This window comes from Natator depressus, chromosome 6 (assembly GCF_965152275.1).
Source record: "Natator depressus isolate rNatDep1 chromosome 6, rNatDep2.hap1, whole genome shotgun sequence".
Taxonomy (NCBI): domain Eukaryota; kingdom Metazoa; phylum Chordata; order Testudines; family Cheloniidae; genus Natator; species Natator depressus.
In genome coordinates this window covers 42,058,772-42,072,496 of record NC_134239.1, presented here as the reverse complement: position 1 = coordinate 42,072,496, position 13,725 = coordinate 42,058,772, and the positions used below count along the sequence as shown (strand labels likewise).

Genomic DNA, 13,725 nt, shown 5'->3' with positions numbered 1-13,725 from the left:
GTATGGAAAATCTATTATAAACATATAGGGTGAAATCCTAGACCCCCTGAATCTATGGTAAAACTTCCATTGACTTCCCTAGATTGTACCTAGGGACTTTCCATAAAGTAACCAATATTTTTGTTCTCATCACATAAGAAATTTCCTAATCACACAGAGCATTATGTGTATTGCTGACACCAAAATGAACAGAAAGTCATGCTTTTGTACAGAGTTGTATGAACTTCTCCTAGACTGGTGGACTAGTCCAGCTCCCACTGAAGTTAAGAGAAAGAATCCCACTGACTTCACTGAGAGCTGGCTCAGGCTCTAGCAGAGTGGCCCCTTCAGGTATTCTTTCACATTTACTTTGAGCAGTGTTGTTTCGCAAATTTGTACAACGCTGACTATTATCCTATGAGACAGCAATACTTGCCAGTATCTGATTTATAATTTTATATTATATACATTTATAATTGATTCTTTGCTGACATGTAGTATTTGAAGCCTGCTTGCCAACCTTTAATAAAACAGTGCCATCTATCGCCACAATTAGTAAATGCAACCTCTTTCTAAAGTGTCACTATTAACTGAATACACTTCAAGCTTTTCACATACCTCTGCTGTTTTAACAACTCATTTCTTACACTGTCTGAAAAAGAAACCATTATTTCTGTTTTTCGCTAATGTAACGACATTAATTTCAGTGGAATTTCACCAGTTTAAACTGGAGTACTGGAATGTTGAATCAGGCCTGATGTTTTTACTTTGAAATAATTTTGTTAAGGATCTAGTGGGATTATGCAGCAGAATAAGTTTTTTAAAATTTGTTACAGAGATTAAGATGGACTCTGTCTACTTGAGCATTGGGTAAAGTAAATACAGACAATACAAAGAAGCAGAAAGGGCCTAATAGAACAGTAAATTAACTTAAAATTCACAAATTTGGAGAAATTTTGGAGAGATGTGAGCTTGCTGTATTACTGAGGGGTTGGTTTTTACCTGCATTTCTACAGCTCTGAACATTGTTAGAATTTTATCTTACACCTTTACATAACACTATTTTACTGTCCTTTTTCCTTTACTCAACATTCATTGTGAGATCTTATTTGTGATAGTTCTGGGAGAACCCAAGATCCTATTAATTATTTTTTCAAATTTATTTGGATACTTTGAATTACCCAGGCTAAGCTCACTTGACCTCCCCCTTTCTTCAAATACGCTGCACAAAGTATAGGAGGTTTAATGTATGCACCTTCTTAAATTATATAAATATCAATAATATTAAAATCAAAATTGCTGTGGAAATCATTTTGTTTTAGTCTAACATTAGCTCCCCCAACTTCCTTTTCTCTTACTATAGCTAACCTAGTCAGCTTTGTGAGCCAAAGTTCTCAGAGACTGATCCAGCGATTAAAGTCAATAGAAAGGCTCTCATTGACTTCAGTGAATGTGGGATCCAGCCAATAGGCTTGATCTTGCAAGGTGTTGACTGTCCTTGTATACTGAAGGTTTATTTTTTGCTAATTAAAATGATTCCTGTTATTGTTACATTTTTATACTTAAAATTGATTCTTTTTTATTTTGACTGAAAATATGCAACATTTCAAAGCTTCACAGCCACACTATTGGATCTGTAAAATATCATGAAAACAAGAACTTTTGGCAAAAACAATTTGTGAAAAATGTGACAAAAAGTCCTCAGTTTCACACTCCTCTAATTATTGCTATTGTAAATGCCTTTCAATCTTGCATTGGAAATGGATTAGACAAAATAGATGTAATGAAGTAGAGCTTTTGGGAAATCTTTGTACAGTAGGCAGCGACATTCATCTCAAATGGAGTAACATTAATTATGCTGGGAAAGGTACATGTTACAAAGATTTGAGTGAACTGCAGAATGAGAGCACGTTATTTTTTAAAATGCGCTTTCAATGGACGTTTGAATTATAGGCAATCTTTGCACTACTGTATGCTTTACTTTCTCGTAATTCTATTACAAGTCAGTAGAAGTCAGTATGATTAAGAAAATCTCTAAACTGGCTTGTACAAACCCAATTTTTAAAGGCTGTGGAGTATAACAGTTTTACTACTAAAAGACAATCTCTAAGGAACAACCAAAAGGACCATACCCTTCTCTTCCATCTATATTCTATTAAAACACATCTACAAATCCAACTTGTGTTACCTTTTAATAATCCTCTTGTCATAAATATAAAGGGAAGAGTAACCACCTTTCTGCATACAGTGTTATAAAATCCCTCCTGGCCAGAGGCAAAGTCCTTTTATCTGTAAAGGGTTAAGAAGCTAAGATAACCTCGCTGGCACCTGACCAAAATGACCACTGAGGAGACAAGATACTTTAAAATCTGGAGGGGGGGAAACAAAGGGTCTGTCTGTGTGTGTGATGCTTTTGCTGGGAACAGAAAAGGAATGGAGTCTTAGAACTTAGTAAGTAATTTAGCTAGATATGCGTTAAATTTCTGTTTTGTTTAAATGGCTGGTAAATAAGCTGTGCTGAATGGGATGTATATTCCTGTTTTTGTATCTTTTTGTAACTTAAGGTTTTGCCTAGAGGGAATCTCTAGGTTTTGAATCTAATTACCCTGTAAGGTATTCACCATCCTGATTACAGAAATGATTCTTTTTCCTTTTCTTTAATTAAAATTCTTCTGTTAAGAACCTGATTGCTTTTTCATTGTTCTTAAGATTCAAGGGTTTGGGTCTGTGTTCACCTATACAAATTGGTGAGGATTTTTATCAAGCCTTCCCCAGGAAAGGGAGTGTAGGGCTTGGGGGGATATTCTGGGGGGAAAGATGTTTCCAAGTGGGCTCTTTCCCTGTTCTTTGTGTAACACTTTGGTGGTGGCAGCATAAGGTCCAAGGACAAAAAAGGTAAAAGTTTATACCTTGGGGAAGTTTTAATCTAAGCTGGTAAAAATAAGCTTAGGGGGTCTTTCATGCAGGTCCCCATATCTGTACTCTAGAGTTCAGAGTGGGGAAGGAACCTTGACACCTCTAATAATAATAAACCATGCTTTCTGAAATTATGAACCACATATTTTTTAGTTTTGCAATATCAGATGTACATCTGAGTTGAAACCCAGATGTATAATTCAAATTTGTAAAGTTAATAGGTCATAGGTGGAGTGTTTTCATTTAAATCTCTTTAATATATTGAAATAAAGAGCATCATAGCTTTTTACTTATATCAGATAAGCATTGCATTACACTCATCAGTAAACTCATTCCCTCTCCAACAACTAATCCAATAAATTAATTCTTATTTGTTACTAGGCTTTGCCAAATAAGTTTGAAAAAAACCAAACTGTTTGGAAACTTGACCCAAACCCAACCTAATCTTTTTGAAGGTTCAGAAAATTGTGCCAATATTTTTCAGTGTTCATGTTTGTTTATACACTTAGGCATTGCTTGATTTTGGCCGAAACAGGAAGCAAGAAGAAGCAAAATAGCATGGAAAAGGACATCCTAGTAGTATTATGCCCATCCACAGGTAAGAAATCACTCAAAATCTTGCAAGTGTAAGGGGACTATTGCCCCCTTACTAACATTCAGTGGGGGTGTTTTGGTTGGCTAGCTCCCAGTACTAAAAGGGGAAGGGTCTATGGGAAATCAGGACCCTGAGACTGATAGTCCCCAGGAACAATGGGGAGAGGCCAATGCTCCAGGTCAGCCTGAATGACAGGGTGGGCAGGCTAATCAGGGAGTCAGGGGGCAAGGGAGGTCCCGTCCTCCGTGTGAGCTGGATTTGCCTGGGTCAGAAAGAGTGGGGCCGAGCTAAGGAGAAAGCAGGGGCCCAAGCTGAGCTGGGGAGCAGAGCTGTGCCAGATCCAGAAGGACCGAAAAGCAGCCCAGAGAGAGCAGACCTGGTCCTGGGAGCAGAGCTGCAGTCCCAAAGCCAGAGGCACAGCCCAGAGAGAGCAGACTTGCCCTGGGAGCAGTGCTGCAGCAACCAGAGCCAGAGGTGCCAGAAAACCAGCCCAGGAAGCAGGTCAGTGCTGGGAGCAGAGTCACAGAAGCAGCCTGGAGAACAGACCTGTGCTGGGAGGAGAGCGGTAGCAACCAGCGGCAGAGGGGCCAAAGAAGCAGCCGAGGGAGCTGGAGGCAAAGCAGCAGAGACAGAGTGGTAAAGCTGGGGCTGGAGCAGTCTGGAGCTGGGTGCAGTGAGCAGCTGGGGAGACTGAGGGGGACCCTGGGCAGTGGGCCCAGCACAGGAAGGTGCCTCAGCCAAGAGGCTCTGCAGGCCAGGCTTGGATCGTAACACCGACAGGGAGGTGACACTGGGAAGAAGGGTCCTACCACTTAGAGCCTGAGAGCGTGTGGCCACCACCAGAGCAAGTGTCCAACCCACAGCATCCCTACAGCACAGCCCGGGCCTGAGAAGAAGGCCTGGGACTTACAAGGAACAGACTGAACTGCCCTGACATTCCAGAGACACTGTTTGTGATGTTCCCTGCCACAGAGTGGGTTGATGTGTTTCCTTTAACCTTTCCCATTTTTCCTTATTCTTTTTAAAATTAATCATTGATTAAATAACTTGCATTTGCTTTAAATTGTATGTAATGGTCAGTGGGTCAGAGAAATGCCCAGTGCAGAGAGAGTGCCCTGGAGTGGGGACACCCTACCCCCTGTCCTAGGTGACCACAGCAGGGTTGGGCATCGAGCCCCCCAGGAATCCTGGGCCCAGCCTTGTTGGGGTTATGAGGACTCTGCCAGCTAGGAGAGTGGAAGGGGAGCCCTCAAGGGCAGGGAGGCCACTAGGTAAAGAAAGTGGGGGCGAGGACTTAGATCCTTTTGCTAGCCCACTTCACCAGGGTAGTGCAGAAGCCAGGAAAGTTCCCCACAATAGCAGGACTATTCCCCCGCTTACACAAGAGCTTGTTCTGATGAGACTTTAAAACTGAATTCCAGACCAAAATGGTTTAGATACATTCTATCAACTATGCAAACAACTAAGACCTTACATTTTTTTTGATGTTCATACATCATTCAATGTGTTCTTTAAACTGGGGGAACAATTTTTCAAACTTGTGTGCCAAAAGTTAGGTATCTAAATCAATATTTAGGTACCCAAACAACTGGTCTGCTATTCAAAGTGCTCATGCACTTAATTCTCATTAAAGCCAATATTCAACACCTCTGAAAATGAGACCAACTTATCCAAGTGCCTAAACATGGATTTTAGGGCCCTGCTTTCAGTTCAGATGAGGTGCAGCACAAAGAGGATGTAATGCTGCCCTGAAGAGTTAGTTTGGGGTTCTTCTATCAGAGAAATTCCCAGTGGTGTGAAACCAGGCCTTAGGATGCCCAAACTTGTACGAGGAGCTGGTTGGAGCAGATGCACCTTTGCCTTACTCCGCTCAGCTGCCCCCAGTGTGAGCTCAGTTGAGAATGGAGTCCTTAGAACACAAACTCAGGCACCCATGCTTGAAATTCTGCCTTTGAATCCATACATGTGGACACCTCACTGGACAGTATATTGGCCAAATTAAATAGATTTCAGCATTTCTGAAGATAAAATCTGGGCTACAGTGCAAATTTTTTTTCCATCCTCTCACCAGCACTGTTCAGTGTATTTATCCTTCTGTGTTCCTGTTATTTATCTTCCATTGCACATCTTAGCATATATAGTTACCACCACATTCTTTTGTTCTTATCTTGCTCTCCATCTGCCCTCCCCACTCCTGGTGTCAACTCATAGCTTATTTCATTCTTCCCAATTTCTGTCTATAGCTTCTAGTAGATCTGTCTAACAAAGGCACTAGCAATTTCACACGCTGAGAAGGTACACAACAGATACAAACAATGCCAATATTGTTGCCAGTTTGCACCTGTTCAGTATTTTTTTTTAATCAGCAAGTAATTTGAAAATATGTAAACTGCTGCAACCTGGATGTTCAACAAAAGTCCTTTTTTCTAACATGTCCATCACTTACACATATGAACAACACACATTCATTACAATGGTAGTGATTTTATAAGCACTTGAAGCGGTATATTTTATGTATCTATTTCTGCTTATACCTACATTTATGCAATACAGCTGTTATGAAGATATTTTGGATTACTTACAGATCTGAATCATCTTTTATATTCAGAAAAACTTCTTCTGTTTGATTTTCCTGCAGCTCCTCAGTTAGTTTTTCTTCAAAAGCCACAAGACCTCTATCCACAAAAAGTTTGGCTCCAGCAGCAATATTGCTCCTTACTCCTAAAACTAGAACTAAATGCAAGTTTACATAATATTTATTGCTAAATACTGTATATTTACACCATTATAATCAGCAGTACAAGTGGGGAGGGGGTCCAGTACGCCGTACCAGTAAGATATTTCTAGCTGGTACGGCATACCGGAAAGACACAGGAGGAGTAGAATGTGGGGCCGCTAGGCGGCCCCATGCCAGGAGCTCCTCTGGCACAGTTGTACCACCCCCAGTCCTTTCACCCAGGGTCTTCTCCGTCTGTACAACAGCAGCCGGAGGACAGGGCTGGGGGCGGTACAGCCGCCAGAGGAGCTGCCAGCATTTTTTAACTAATTTATGTTTATGTTATTTGCCTTTTTTGTTGATTTGATTTAACAGACTGCTGCTTGGACCCATGACAGACCTAGGCTACTCAAACTGGGACTTTGCACAAGGTGGTGCCCATCACTGTTCACAGCCGCCAGAGGAGCTGCCAGCGTTCTGCTCCTTTCCCCGCTGCCCCTCCCAGTGGGGAAAGGAGCAGAACCCCCAGTCCCACCCCCAGCCCTGTCCTCCGGCGGGGCTGCTGTCCAGATGGAGGAGATTCTGCGTGGAAGGGTGGGGGCGATAGAGCTGCGCTGGAGGAGCTGCGGGCATGGGGCTGCCCGGTGGCCCCACGTTCTGCTCCTTTCACTGCTGCAATTCCAAAGTCTCTGGCGCAGTGGGAGGAGGACAGAGCGCCCCCCCCCCCCGCATCCCAGATAAGGGGGGTAGATCATGGGGAGGGAACAGGGAGAGTCTGGGGACCCCAGGCTGGGGGCAGGGTCGGGAGTTCTCATGTGGAGCGTCACATGAGAAGGTCATGTGCCCCCCGTTAGCTTCTGTCCCGCCTCCTGTACCGGTAAGACATGGATTCCACTCGCACCACTGATTATAATATAGGTCTAATCAAAGAGTAGCCAGCATGTTAGCATAACTGAAAGGAATGGGGATTGTCTTGTGAAGGGTATTTTGTTTTGTTTGTATTAACACTTGAGAAAAATACTTAAATGTCCACGAAATTCAACCATGGTTTAAGAATGTTGATCTTTTTCACCAGTTTGACATACATTTTCTTTTCCATATCTTTTCTCTTTTGGCCAAATTCTGAAGTCCAGATTCTGATCCTACACTAGCATCAATCACTGATATCAATGCAATACTCCCAATTTACACCAGTGTAAGTGAACCCTGAATCTGGCTGTGAACGGTGATGGATCACCTTGTGCAAAGTCCCAGTTTGAGTAGCCTAGGTTTGTCATGGGCCCAAGCAGCAACGGGTTAAATCAGATCAACAAAAAAAGGCAAAGAACATAAACCTAACATAAATGAGTTAAAAAAAACCCTTAGTTCTCAGTGATTTCATCTCCACCTATTCTCCTGGCATCTCCAAGGACTTATAAGTCTCTCAGAGGCAGCCTGATGCGAATTCCTCTGGCAGGTTTTTATTGCTCTCTTAAAGTCTCAACCTCTTCTACCCCTTGCTTCCGCTTCTTCCCTCGTTATACTTGGGCTTGCCCTCATTAGCTACAGCAGCTGGGGGTGTCTCTTTCCATAACTGAAATTTCTCACAGTTGAGCCAGAGTGTGGCTAGTTTTGTTGTTGGCAGACTGGGAGGATTCTTAACCCCTTCTTGCCTGTATTTTGTGTGCGGGTTTGTAGACCCCATCCCACTGTCTCTCGATTTGTCTCTCTCTGCTATATTTTTTCATTATAACTTTGTAGCTGTATCCTTAACTCCGTAAAGCATTCTCTGTCTATTGTTTTTTCTACTGATAATGAGAGTTCCACATGCATCAAGGGTATAGAACTTCTGTAGCACCTTCCACCCAAGGATCTCAAATACTTTAGAAACATCAGTTAAGTCTCATACTATACGTGCGAGGGAAATAAGTATTCATTTCACAGATAGGGAACCAAGCCACAGGCAGGTTAAGTGACTTGTCCAAATTCACACTGCAAGACAGTGGCACAGCTGAGAGCAGAATTCTGATCTTTTAGCTTTCAGTTCTTTTGCTTTAAGCATTCAGTACACCACTCTGTTTACTACTTCAATGGTTCATAGGTATTAAGGTTACTTTTTAGTAACTATTTCTCCTCTATATTGTAAAACAGAGACTTACTGTCATTCATAGAGTGAAACATTATTTTCCCCAGATGAGAGTTATTTTTATATAAGGAAAAAAGGCATATTCATTATGGCAGGGTACAAGGATCCTCATTTTCCTGCAGTCTAATGGTAACAATATAACTATGCCACATAGAATACCTATATGTCATATATATTGCACAAGGTATTAGTTCCCCTTTCAGCCTAACAACTTATTTTATCAAAATTTAAAAATAAATTAAGATTTGGAACATACTATGTATTTGCTTAATGCCTAAACATTTTTGGCTCTGAAATGTCAGCATCCTGACTTGGGCAGCTGGGACTGGGTCAGAGAAGGATCAAACATGAGGCTAACAGTAGCAGGGGAATCTGTAGTCAAGTTCCAGGCAGGGGTATGTACCAAGGATCAGAATTCAAGTCAAATTTCAGGGTCTGGTTAGGAGGGAAGGTCAAATCCATGCATTCAAGAACAGGGACCAGGACCAGTTATGGCAGCTATAGGAAATACACACTGTTGCCTGGACTCTGTCTGAAATGCCCCTTAGGTTTATATAGGGCAGGGAGTCTACCAGGAGTCATGAGGATGCTGCCTGTTTGACCCCTTGAAGTGAGACTTCCCATGGTCTGTGTCCTCAGCTGGTCATGAGTAGTGGAGCACAAACTATTTACAGTTGCTGCTGGGTGGCAGTATGGAGTGGTCTACTGCCTACCAGCTCTGTAGGCTTGAGACCTAGCTGGCCTTATGTAAACACAATAGCAAACTACTAATGTTGGCATTGCTCTTTATTTAAGAAGGGGCTCTGTGTTTCAGAGCTGATGCAGGAGTTGATCATGAGAAGTGGATAATATTTTTACCTGAAAAAATGAACTAAATCCTTAAAGGTAAGAACTTTGTGCTGGTTTATGAATTAGCAGAGAAGGATCAGTCACCTCTGCAGTATGGTGGATCTATGTTTGGGGAAGAGGTTGGTCAGAGTCAGGGGGACACGCATCAATTCCACACCACCCTGACAGGCAATACTTGAGAAAGTTAATACACACAGAAGGCTTAATTTATAGACTGGTGCTTTTAGATATGTTAAAATTACATTTTTCAAAGACGTTATTTCCTGATTACAGTGTAATAACATCTTACCAAAAAGTGTAAGAAGTTATTACACTGTATGTAAAGTATGCTCAGCTTTCCATTTAATAAGGTATGACAATTCTTGATTATTAATTAGATACCAGTTGGTTACTGAACTATAGTTATTGTTGAGATAGAACCTAATCCTGCAAACTCTTAGTCACGTGAGACATCGGTACTGCTCATATGATTTGCATGGGTGAGGCTTTGGAGAAGATGACCTTTATGCATTTTGTAGTACATGTATTTCTATTATGTGATGTTACTCCTATATGGATGTCTTTTAATAATAAAATTATTAATAAATTCATATTTGGCTCTCTTTACATTAATATTAATTATTTATTGCCAAGAGCAAACACCAGTGAAGATAGTTTCCTTTTAGTGTTTAAAGTGGCTGAGGATGCTGTAGTTTTATTAGTGAACATAAAGAAGATAGTTCTAAAGACGCTTCTAAACCCTGGCACAAACAGGGCAGCCAGTCCTGGTCTGAACGCGCCTGTAATCCTATGCATGGTACTCCATGGGATACCTCCAAATCTTGTGCAGATATTGGATTTCCTTTGGATTCAACCCTTAATGGCCTGGCATGGTGAGTATGTTGTCTAAACTCCCCAAATCCCTCCTGTAATTTAACCCCACCAACGCTGATCTAATTCCTGCAGCAATACACAACTTCCAAAGCTTTGCTAGTATCCAAATTCAGAAACAAGTATGCATTTCAGACAATCACAACTATACAAGCAGATCATGCCTACAGGGGAAGGTAATATCCACACAAACTGGATATCCTACATAAACACTGGCAATCAAATGAGATGGAAAGTACAAATGCATGTGCCATGTATGGAGACTACTGTGGAAAACATGACTAGATACCTAGAAAAGAAAGATTAAACCACTGACGGGCAGGTGGGTGGGAGACCCTCAATATTTTTAAGTGGAGTGGGAGAAAGGCTAATTCTATTGGTAGTGATCCAATCAATAGTTCCAGTATTGGAGATGGCAGAAAGGATTAGCCAATATGCAAAATTGGGGGGGGGGCTCTCTTACACTACTTTTAGATGGGCATGTGAATTACTTTGATTTTTCTTTCATGCTGGACTTTATTGTCCATAAACTCCTATGAATAAAAGTAAAATTATCTGTGTCTTTCTCTATAGATGATTATTCTGAGAGTGTACTGTAGTATATAGAATTGAAGACTGGGAATACAGGACTACTGGGTTCTAATCATGGCTGTGCCACTGACTTGCTGTGTGACCTTACACAAACCGTATAACCTCATTCTAACTCAGTTTACCCATTTCTACTTTCTTTCTACAGTCGGTTGCTGTGAGATCCTTATATATACACAAGTGCGAATTATTTCTCTCATCTACATCTGAAATACTGATTTTAACACTCATACATTTTCACACAAAAGCAGCTATTTCTCCAAAAATATTATGAGGATATATTGAGACAATTCCCAAGTGCAGTAAAATTACTAAATGCTTACCTTCAGGGTTACGCATGATACAGTAGGCATGAATTGCAGATATATCTGATGCTAAATTATTGAGTAGGAGACTTTTTTTGTGCTGGGCCATAGTCAAGTGTGGATCAATCCACGGTTCTCCACATGACACATATACCTGTAACAAAGACAACTTATTAGCTTCATATTCACATGAGGAGATATCAAATACTATGTTCAATACATAATATAATTATGACTGAAAAATACTAATAGCAGCTCACTTATCACCTTGTTCCCATAGTAAAAATGAAATAATAATACAGATATTTTAAACATATCAGTGAAATCTAACAGTCAAGGTAATTGAAAAGTAGTTCTTTTGCATCAAATGTTGAATTAAAAGGAGAGGACAATTTGCCTTAAAAATAAGTTTAAAAGACCTTTTAAACTTTTCTGTACAGGTGAATTTACAGAGTATACTCAAGTCAAGGTCATATGCACTGTGGACATACAAGAAACCACTAGTGCTTAATTATTCTACCTTAGACACCTAATTGACTCTCAGAGGGGTAGCCATGTTAGTCTGGATCTGTAAAAGCGGTGAAGAGTCCTGTGGCGCCTTATAGGCTAACAGACGTACTGGAGCATAAGCTTTTGTGGGTGAATACCCACTTCTTCTTCAGATGCATGTAGTGGAAATTTCCAGAGGAAGGTATAAATATGCAAGCAAGAATCAGGCTAGGGATAAGAAGGTTAGTTCAGTCAGGGAGGATGAGGTCCTCTTCTAGCAGTTGAGGTGTGAATGCCGAGGGAGAAGAAACTGCTTTTGTAGTTGGCTAGCCATTCACAGTCTTTGTTTAATCCTGAGCTGATGGTGTCAAATTTGCAAATGAACTGAAGCTCAGCAGTTTCTCTTTGAAGTCTGGTCCTGAAGTTTTTTTGCTGCAGGATGGCTACCTTTAAATCTGCTATTGTGTGTCCAGCGAGATTGAAGTGTTCTCCTACAGGTTTTTGTATATTGCCATTCCTAATATCTGATTTGTGTTCATTTATCCTTTTACGTAGGGACTGTCCAGTTTGGCTGATGTACATAGCAGAGGGGCATTGCTGGCACATGATGGTGTATATTACATTGGTGGACGTGCAGGTGAATGAACCGGTGATGGTGTGGCTGATCTGGTTAGGTCCTGTGATGGTGTCGCTGGTGTAGATATGTGGGCAGAGTTGGCAACGAGGTTTGTTGTATAGATTGGTTCCTGAGTTAGAGTTACTATGGTGCGGTGTGTCATTGCTGGTGAGAATATGTTTCAGGTTGGCGGGTTGTCTGTGGGTGAGGACTGGTCTGCCTCCCAAGGCCTGTGAAAGTGAGGGATCGTTGTCCATGATGGATTGTAGATCACTGATGATGCGTTGGAGAGGTTTTAGCTGAGGAGACTGTATGTGATGGCCAGTGGAGTTCTGTTGGTTTCTTTCTTGGGCTTGTCTCGCAACAGGAGGTTTCTGGGTACACGTCTGGCTCTGTTGATGTTTCCTTATTTCCTCGTGCAGTATGATACCCTACGATACCCGCACGAGGAAATAAGGAAACAGATCATGTGCCAGCAATGCCCCTCTGCTATGTACATTGGCCAAACTAGACAGTCCCTACGTAAAAGGATAAATGGACACAAATCAGATATTAGGAATGGCAATATACAAAAACCTGTAGGAGAACACTTCAATCTCACTGGACACACAATAGCAGATTTAAAGGTAGCCATCCTGCAGCAAAAAAACTTCAGGACCAGACTTCAAAGAGAAACTTCAGTTCATTTGCAAATTTGACACCATCAGCTCAGGATTAAACAAAGACTGTGAATGGCTAGCCAACTACAAAAGCAGTTTCTCCTCCCTTGGCATTCACACCTCAACTGCTAGAAGAGGACCTCATCCTCCCTGACTGAACTAACCTCCTTATCCCTAGCCTGATTCTTGCTTGCATATTTACACTTTCCTCTGGAAATTTCCACTACATGCATCTGAAGAAGAAGTGGGTATTCACCCACAAAAGCTTATGCTCCAATACGTCTGTTAGTCTATAAGGTGCCACAGGACTCTTTGCCACTAATTGACACTCTCTCTCTCTCTCTCTCTCTCTCTCTCACACACACACACACACACAGTTTCTCTCCCTGCACGTGCACACACTGACGAAGAAAACACAATTTCACAGCAGTTTTCAGAAATCCCTGGCACTGTTTCAGAATCTCCATTCACTGCTTAGGTCTGTTGGGTGTTTCAAAGGAAACTGCCATTTTCATGGTACTTGATTGACTGGAGCTGCATTTTATTAAACAAACTAAGGTCCCAATTTTTCATCAGGATCTGTTAATATTGACCTTGCAGCTACAGGAGTCTGCACAGGTGCAGGGTTCATGTGAGCAGATCCCCTTGCAGGTTTAAGACCTACGATGAAATTCTGGCCCTATTGAAGTCAAAGGGAGTTATACCTAGGATGTCCCTAGTCTAGAAATACTTTAAAACATAGAGGAGATTCTAATAACTATATCCAACTAAAATGAAAAATCAGTAACATTATCTTAAACATAATTTAAAAAACATGAATTCAATAGGAAGCCAGCATCAAATAGGGTAGAAAGCTACCATTTTGACAATGTAACGATGCATCTAAAGAGGTCATCCTGCAAGGTGCTGTTCTACTTTGGTTTTCCCATTAGAAAGTGCTTTGACAATGGAAACACTACAAGGTAAAAGCCGGGTAACAAAGCCCTCAGTCCTCAGGTAAAAGCCAGGTAACATTCTT

The 13,725-nt window shown here is 41.3% G+C and overlaps 1 protein-coding gene across 1 annotated transcript in view; it reads right to left on the bottom strand.

Moving 5' to 3' along the window:
* DCDC1 (doublecortin domain containing 1) overlaps positions 1 to 13,725 on the bottom strand; it is a 418,614-nt gene that overhangs the window by 48,251 nt on the left and 356,638 nt on the right. Inside the window, exons 24-25 of the mRNA XM_074955137.1 lie at positions 10,962 to 11,097; positions 6,073 to 6,223 (exon numbers count right to left, since the gene is read on the bottom strand). Coding sequence (XP_074811238.1) covers positions 6,073 to 6,223; positions 10,962 to 11,097 — 287 coding nt within the window. The remainder of the gene's footprint in view (positions 1 to 6,072; positions 6,224 to 10,961; positions 11,098 to 13,725) is intronic.